The 8,936-nt window shown below is 44.2% G+C and overlaps 1 protein-coding gene across 2 annotated transcripts in view; it reads left to right on the top strand.

Annotated features, from left to right (window-relative positions):
• Window positions 1-7,556: 7,556 nt before the first annotated feature.
• COG2 (component of oligomeric golgi complex 2) overlaps window positions 7,557-8,936 on the top strand; it is a 58,454-nt gene continuing 57,074 nt past the window's right edge. The window contains exon 1 of one of the 2 annotated variants that reach the window (XM_053298254.1): window positions 7,557-8,000. In XM_053298254.1, coding sequence (XP_053154229.1) covers window positions 7,929-8,000 — 72 coding nt within the window. In that variant the 5' untranslated portion in view covers window positions 7,557-7,928. The remainder of the gene's footprint in view (window positions 8,001-8,936) is intronic. The other variant, XM_053298264.1, reaches the window with a different exon arrangement.

The following is an 8,936-nucleotide window of genomic DNA, read 5'->3' as shown; positions in this document are numbered from 1 at the left end:
CTATGCCGTCTCAGGAGTTTTATAGTCAGGATGTGTGAAGTTTAAAGCACAGTAGATGGTGCTTAAACTCAAATGATGCATATTAATTATAGCAGCAAAAGCATGTGCAATGTGATGGCAAGAAGAACTCTACCAGCCTACTTGTGATAAGAAAATATGCTGGGAAATGGTTAACTACAAACACTGATGTAGATACATTCTATTTGAAAGAAAGAGTGATGGAGGTTTCTTCATATTTATGTTTTCGTGATCTGGTCTATTTGAAGAAGTTGGAGATGCAGCTCCTGATGGCATTGACTCTTAGCACCTGGGAGTTATTCACACATGGCTTCATACTGCGGGGTAAATGTTGAGCAAAGTCACTTCGAATTACACTTGAGGCATCTGAGGAAAGCAGCACCTCTCCTCGGTTCTTGGGTTTTCTTTTGGAAACAGGTTCGCATTGCATGCCTCCGTGTTTTCCTTCTAGCCAATGGGGAGAGTGAGAGTGAGAGAGCACTCCTTGGGTAGGAACACAATGATTCTACATCAGTGCCTCTCCCTAGTTGCTCCGGTGTTTCCAGAAAAACTCTCTTGAAACCAGCATTTTAAAAACCCAGAAATACACCAAGATAAGCTAGAATTTGGAAAACAAAGCCCAATTTGTGTGTGGAGTACTTCCAAGGATCTCAAATGGACTTCAGGGTAAGTTTGACTGTCGTGTGAACACTCACTCTCTTCCGGAGGAGATTCGGGATAACAGCCCTGTCTGTAAAAGCTCCAGCAACCCTCCTGACCTCTAGGGGCACTAGGGGTAAACAGAGATCCCCTGCTAACTGTCAAGGGCACACGCTCCCACAATAAATCAATGCAACAACTGGAATGCATGGGATTCAAGTTTTTACTAGCTGCAAAGCGAAAGCAAGTGTATGTAGGACAAAGTCACTGGAAATTACCACATTTGCATCATCAGTCCATAAATCAGAGTTGAGTGCCAAATCCAATATGGGTCAGTGCCAGGAGAGGGGTCGGTTGCCAGTTCCGTAGTCCAGCGGGTACTGAAAGGAGTCACAAGTTGATAGCCAGGCACAGGGTCAAGATCACAGGAGCAAACAGGAACAAGGTGCTCAAAAACAGGGAGCTGGAACTGCACACCAAAGCGATCTGTTGAAACCAGTGTGGTGCAGAGTGAGCAGTCTGAATTTATATCTCTTCACGGTTAAATGCCAGGTGAAGCCAATTAAGGCCCCACCTGCCTTTGGAGCTACAGTTTCAGACGCCTCCCTGGTCAGACATTGCAGCCAAACAGCTGCTTCTTCTCTGCACAACACACTGCTCCCTTCTGCGGTCATGCCAATGTTCCACGTAGCCCACTGGTCTGCTACTAGGTCCTGGCCCCTCCCCATCTGAAGAGGTCAATGGCTCCCCGGCAGCCTTCTGCTGTTCCACAACAGGTAAGCTCTCCGTCCGTCCGTGGGGCTTCCTCCGCGGTGTCCTGCAGCAGGACCGTATCAGGAGATAGTGGGTCAGGCAGTTCCTCCTCAGAATCTTCTGAACTGGACCATTGCCTGACACTAACTGAGCAAAGAGGTGCCTTTTAAAAATTATGATTCTCTTTACAGAGCAGAGGGAGAGCAGCTGGCCTTTTCCATCCACAGTACAGTAAATCTCCAGTGGCTGTTGCTGGTGTCTATCTTATGTTTCTTTTTAGATTGTGAGACCTTTGGGGATAGGGAGCCATCTTTATTCATTTACTTGTATTTCTCTTTGTAAACTGCTTTGGGAACTTTTGTTGAAAAACAGTATATAAATATTTGTAGTAGTAGATAGTGAGCAAGGGAATCGCCTCTCTGACTACACTTTCTCTTCTCTACTTCCCCTTTGTTAGACTAATAGTCTCAGGTTTCATTCTCTCACCTGGGAAACAGACTTTCTTTTCCTTCTTCCCCTTTTCCTGATGTATCAAGGAGCTAGGCATGTAGGCCTTTTCTATCTCTCTGATGTATTTCCTAAATAAACTTCTTTACTTAGAACTTTAACTCTACATCTCCAGACAATATTAATTAGCTGTGCTTTCCTTACTTGTGCACTTCTGCTGTGGGTGGGGTAGATAAACAGATCCTCCAAGTATCTCTAACAGAAGATCCTTTATGTGATGAGAGAATGTAGTGCACAAGCTTGGAACCTACAGCTGGGGCCATATGAATAATATCTTCATAATGACTTCTTTCCTGTGTTTATTAAACTTTATGTTAGCTGAAATTAGACAACTCTGAACATGCCCACAAATGTTCTTGTTTTCAATTATGGTATGTTCTTTTTTGCTTTGAACTGGACTGGTTCAAATTGTATCGTCCGTACACTGAAACATGCTTGCAGTTGGTGGTGTTGTCACACAGGGACCATAATATTTGTCGACTGTAGTTGTCTTCCAGGCTTCTAAAAGGATGACTGCCCAAGTCAACTATGTTTCCTCCTTGGCCAAACGCAGGGAAGGAATTTCCTTACAGCTGTTATTAAATTATTCATGGCGAAGTCGATAGCAAAATTACTATATGGGGTGCAATTAAGCCCTTATTCTTTGGGCCTTTTGAAAAAGTACAATCTGTACTTTTTACTATCTTTCTTTCTGACACCTAGATGAGTTCCTAACGCAGCCTTCTGATTAGAGGCTGGGCTACTTGGAATCAAAGCCAAAGTTTGGCTAGCAATTTTAACAGCTTGGCTTGTATGGCCTTTCACCAAAGCACTTAATATTTTTAGGCCTGGAAAAGGCAAAATATATTATACAATAAGTTTTGGACATGGAGTTCCAGCATGACCTAAGTCAAACTTCAAATATTTATTGACCAAAAGAATGGTTCTGATCCAACTAATGTATGTTGGAATGAGAGCTTTGCAAGGTAGTGGATTAGTCACCAAGAACCCTCAAGAGAAGGATGACTCAGTTTTCAAGAGAGGGAAAACTGAATCACATCAAAGTGGATTTATTAATACATTCTGTTCTGGAAGAAGAAGCATTTCCATTTTAAAAAACTAGCAGTCTGCCCATTTTTTTGCACATCTCCTCTGTTTTTCACCTTAATTTATAACAGTTCTGCTACTAGAAACTACTTTAATGACTTTCGGATGTTCCACCTGTGGTCTTCCCAAGGGCATCCAGAAGGACAGGTGTCAATTAATCCAGTGTCTCCCAATGACTGCAGGTTAAGCACTTGGAGGATCCCTTAAGAAATAATTACAAACACAATTTCCCCACATATTCAAACAAATTGTATGAGAGATTTCTTCGGAAAGTGCAGCTGTGCCTGCAGATGAGAGCATAAACAACTGTAATGCTCAGTATGCATAAGGTGTGGTCATGAAGGGGAAAAAGAAATACAATGGGGGAGGGTCAGTTCAGGATGATGTAGTAGTAGTAGTAGTAGTATTAGCATTCATAGTAGTATTCATAGTAGCAATAGTAAACTTATGGAATGAAATCAAATCCACACTTTTTCAAAATGGAAGAAGAGATAGATCAGATGTTTGTATGTAAGGCATAAAGGAATAGATATAGATTGGATGGGTTCAGAATGGTTACTTCACCTTCCTGTGGCATCACAAACCCGGTTGAAATACTTCAACTGATCTGACAGATTATGATAATGCAGAACTACAAACAGAGGGTCTGAGATATTCAACATGGTCAGGCAGCTTTTAATCTTTTATTATCTTCAATCGTTTGCTTGTGATTTGTCAAACAGCATTGACAAAGTATTTATATCATCTCCTATCTCTTCAGACACAGTAGTTTTCATTGGACCTAACCTGTATGCTGATCAGAATCATCAGCTCAGTTCATACGATCCTCCAAGTCAGAAATGTGCCACGAGCTCACATCATCCCTCCTCTCACATTTCCTTCTTGCACACTGATTCCTTCCTCGGATTCCAAGTATCTTCTAACTATAGTTTGCAGTGATATTTGTATCAGGCAACTATCACTAATCTAGACTATGCAAAATCATTTAAAACAATGGTTTCAAATCATCAATTGGTGTTTAGTGCTAACCATAGTTTGCTCAATTTGGACGTAACTTCAAACAATTATTTGGTTTGATCATGAAGGGGCTGTCGTTCAGTGCTAGAGTAGGTACTGAACTTTGCTAGAGTAGGTACTGAACTTGTACAAGGCCCCGGGTTCAATCTCTGGCATTCTGGGCAGGGCAGGGCAAGACCCATCTGAAACCCCGGAAAGCCATTGCCAGTCAGTGTAGATGATAGTGAGCTAGACAGACTAATGGCCTCCGTATAAGGTTGCTTCAATTTTCATTTATGATTAGAAGGAAGTAGGAAATTGAGGATGTTGGTGTGTGGGGTGGGGAGGAGGAGAGGCACTGTGCAAGTCCATGGCATAAACTGTGGTTTGTAAAATTGAAATATGATGGTAAAATGACCGTTGAGTAACTAATGTGCATGCATATGCAAACCTTTCCTAAGTAAAGGGCAAAAGTCCAGGTTGTCATAGTCTTTGAAAAAGTGGAAGAAAAATTATTGGCGGTATATGGGTGATTTCTGATCATTGCTCAGATTTGTCATCTTGAAAGAAAAATTTAAATGTAGATATCTCCTTTCACAAAAGTTAATGAAAGGATTGTTTATGAAAGAAGAAATATGAAAAGAAGCCTGATGGGATATAGTTGGTTTTATGAATTTTATTATTAATGGATGACAGGTGAGATGCCTGAATATTTCATTATGTACTGGGTAGACAAAATGCTTTGATAGAAAATGTATGGAATAGAAGATGGGATTATATTACATGCAATAGATTTTTACAAATTGTATAAAATATAAATAATACATAGTGTGGATCTCTCACCAATATAATAATTGGTGAACATAGATGGGGGGGGGGATTATTTGGCTATTCTGCAATATTCACTGAAGGCAAAGACACCTTGAGCAGAAAAACTTGTGCACCAATTCCCTCCTCCATTTCCTAATGTCTTTCACCACCCCAGGCAAAAATAGAATACACTAAATAACTGACAATTTGCTGTCTCTTAATGATACCCCAAAACCTGCCACATGAAGCATGCAGCCTTACTCTGACTGCTTTGAGCCTACCCTGTACTTGTTATCTCAAGTTGTCTCTCAGCTCCTCATATGAGCTCTGGGCTAAAATCCAGCAAAGGTCTGGCTCTGATTCTGCTCATGCTTGAATAAATAATCAATAGGCATAATATTTTAAAATGTGTTTGTCACTCCATTATAGTTCTATACAGCATGACTGATATGCTTGTTTCACAACATCCCTAAAAGATATACATTGTGAGACACACAAGTAACCAGAACTCTATATTGTTCTTTCAATTTGAGTAATAAATTCTATACAAATGACCAGGCTCAAACTATCATACTTCAGACACATTATGCGAAAACCCAGCTCCCTGGGAGAGGTTGAAGGAAAGAGAAGACTAGTGGTGTGCATGGAACTGCGCCTGCATGGTCCAGCGCCAAGGGGGTGGTTCTTTAAGAGCAGGGGTGCACTTACCCCTCCCGCTGCTTTCCCCCACCGGTGCTCCTTTTTAAAAAAAAAACTTCTTGGGGCAGCAGTGTACCTCCCTGCTGCCCCTGCCCCCGTTTTCGGCTGGAAGTGGCCGGAAGTACCGCACATGCGTACATCGCGCGTGTGTGCCCGCACGTCCGACATGCATGCATGTGTGTGACATGTGCACGCACACACGGTACTTCCAGCCACTTCTGGCTGCAAACGGGGACAGGGGTGGCAGGGAGGTACACTGCCGCCCCAAGAAATTTTTTTTAAAGGAGTGCCGGTGGGGTGAAAGCAGCGGGAGAGGTAAGTGTACACCCCGCCCTTAAAGAACCACCCCCCGTACCGATTCGGAGGCCTTTACAATGGCCTCCGGACAGGTTCCTGAACATCACTAGAGAAGATGGGAATGGCTAGCAGCAAGGTGGATGGAATAGATTATGACATCTATGGATGCACCACTGAGAGATAGGGATGTGCACAAACCCCTCCATAAGCCCTTTTAAGGGCCTCCAAGCAGGTTTGAGCAACCAGCTGTTTGGCTGGTTCAAAGGAGGGGGGGTCGCACTCTAAGGGTGGAGGAGGGTGCACTTAACCCTCCCTCCACTTTCCCCCGCATGCTCTCCAATTTTCAAGGCTCCTTCGGGGCGGCAGCATACCTCCCTGCTGCCCTGTCCCCTCTTTGCCCGGAAGTACCAGGCACGCAGGTGCATACCGGGTGCGTGCACATGGACATTGCACTTGTGTGCGACATGCGCACGCACACGTACCCAATACTTCCAGGTACTTCTGGGCAAAGAGGGGATGGGGTGTCAGGGAGGTATGCTGCTACCCAAAAGAGCCTTGAAAAATGGAGCGCCAGTGTGGGGAAAGTGGAGAGCGGGGGCACATTCCCCTGCCATTAAAGTGCGACCTCACCCCACCTTTGAACCATTCCTGCCCAGTTCTGTGCACATCCCTACTGAGAGACCTTAAAGGACAAGTTGAAGACAGATCATCCTGGAGAGAATCTATCTATGTGGTCGCTAAGAGTAAACACCGATTTGATGACACTTAATCAATTATTCAATTATTTATTTATTATTTTTATTCATTCATTCATTATTTATTATTATTATTATTATTATTATTATTATTATATAAAAACAAAACAAAGGGAATCACAAGTTTCTTAAAGCTTAATAATGTAAGCCTTAAGAAACTTATGATGATTCCCTTTTGTTTTTTTCACATTTAGCAGACTGAGAGAAGCAGGAGTTCCCCCCACATTTGGGGCATTTGAGAGACACTCCATGCTACTCTGACCTTATTTGTGTTGGAGATGGAGTTCCAATGCATCAACCTTTTGCACAACTCTCCTAATGACCACTAGAAGCACTAGTGAGGGTCTCCTTACCTGTCCCTGCTTGCCTTTACTCTATGACCCCTGCTTTGCTCAGGTACTTCCTGAAGGGAGTCAGTCCTCTTCCTTTTCTGCTAGAGAGATGGAAACATCTCTCTCTCCTTACCTATTCATTATGTAGTAGTTGATAGATAGGATAGGTCTTTCCTATCTCAAATGACTGAAGAAAGAGAAGACTACCAGCAGGAAAGTGGATGGACTCGATTACGACAGCAATGAATGCACCACTGAGAGACCTTAAAAGCCAAGTTGAAGACAGATCATCCTGGAGAGCATCTGATCTATGTGGTCGCTAAGAGTCAACACTGACTTGACGGCACTCAATCGATCTCAAATATACTTCACCAATAAATCAATTTAGACTCTACAGTGGTCTCCATGGGAGTTGCTTAAATAGCTGCAACAACTAAACTGCACTCTGCAACTGGAGTGGTAGCTTCCTTGCTGCATTGCTAAATAATCACAAACCCCAACAGTTTGTACTTTATTTATACAATTGTTAATAGCAGTGGCTCTAGGCAGTGTCTTAAATCCTAGTTACTAATTCCTCGTAGATAGAGATGTGGTGACAAAATGGTTAGGAAGGGCACTCTGCACATGCTCCACGAGAGAGGCGCCCTCCTTTCACATCCCGAAGAGATCAAGCGGAGCTCCAGCTTGGAGGACCTATTTCGGGGGCTGAGTGAGCGCCGGCGAGCAGACTGGTTTTCCTTTGAGCTCTCAGGAGCAGCGGCGAAGACTAGCGGCGGAGGCTTGCACGGCTTCTACGGAGGCCGCCGCTCGGCCTTCCGGGATCGGTGTCAGCAGCGAGGCGGGGGGCCGCTGGAGGCCGCCCTTGAGCGCAGGCGGCGGCGGCCGCCGATGCCGGGTCTTGTCGTCGCTGTGTTGGCGGAAGTATTGCGCTCGCGCGCCTACATTTTGTGTCAACGGAGGAGCTGGAGCGGCGACGGGCAGGCGAAGGAGACGTGGCTGTCTAGCGGCCGGGCGAGGCTGGGGCTCGCCGTCAGCGATGGAGAGGCGGAATATGAACCTGCCCCGGGGACCCGAGAACCTCTGCTTCGACAAGGACGAGTTCATGAAAGTGAGGAGGAGGGGGACGCAGGGGTAGATTGGGGGAGGTGTCTGGGCCACGCAGTCCCTGGAGGAGGAGAGGGAGGAGTGGTGGCGGGTGGCGGTGCTGCTCTGTGGGGCAGGGAGCGGTGGAAATTATCTGGGGAGATGGCGAGTGTGTGTGTGGAGGAGACAGAGACGGGTTGGGCAGATGAACAGGCCTACTAGCAACACCGTCTCTCGTCTCCAGGCTACCCCCTCGAATTCCTTTCCCCCCCTCCAAAGCACACCCGAAATCGCTCCTTTTCCCTCTTGGGTGTAGGGTGCAAGTTGTCCGGTGAGAATTCTAAGCCCATTATCTTCTGACGGTGTGTGTGTTGTTTTTTCCCCCTTCCCTTTTAATGAGTCCAATATTTTACCTCATTGCTTCTCCCTTTACACATTATCACATTTCTTTCAGGAAATTGCTTCCGTGTTTGAAATCATACGATTCTTCCAACACGTTGCCTGGGTGACGTGTTTATAAATTGTTGCATGTGTGTTTGGTGGACACACGTATAAGCTTGTCATATGTTGCACTCTGCATGTGGGAATCAGGATATTTCCTGTTTGGAATTGACATTTTGCTAATCTATATTTATTTTTGTCTGGTTCTGTACTTCTGATACACTTGGAAACTGGATCTTGGAACTGAATTAATGTATCCTGAATTTTGAAATCCCAACCTACCATGTCCTTTACAATGTACAACTCAGAATATCCAATTTAAAAAGTGGATTCCTGGATGCAAGCAAATGCATATGCTAATTTCCCAAAAAATATTTGTATACTATTGGCCCCCATGGAAGCAGCTCACTCATTTGACTTGAGTTGTCAGACTATGCATTTTCTGTTCCAATTTAAAACAAGATCATAATTTATATACTATCTTTTGTTAAAAATTAACTTTGAGGCAGTGAACCATATG

Source organism: Hemicordylus capensis, chromosome 1 (assembly GCF_027244095.1).
Source record: "Hemicordylus capensis ecotype Gifberg chromosome 1, rHemCap1.1.pri, whole genome shotgun sequence".
Taxonomy (NCBI): Eukaryota; Metazoa; Chordata; class Lepidosauria; order Squamata; family Cordylidae; genus Hemicordylus; species Hemicordylus capensis.
The sequence above is the reverse complement of the archived record's forward strand: the minus strand, read 5'-3'. Positions and strand labels throughout refer to the sequence as shown.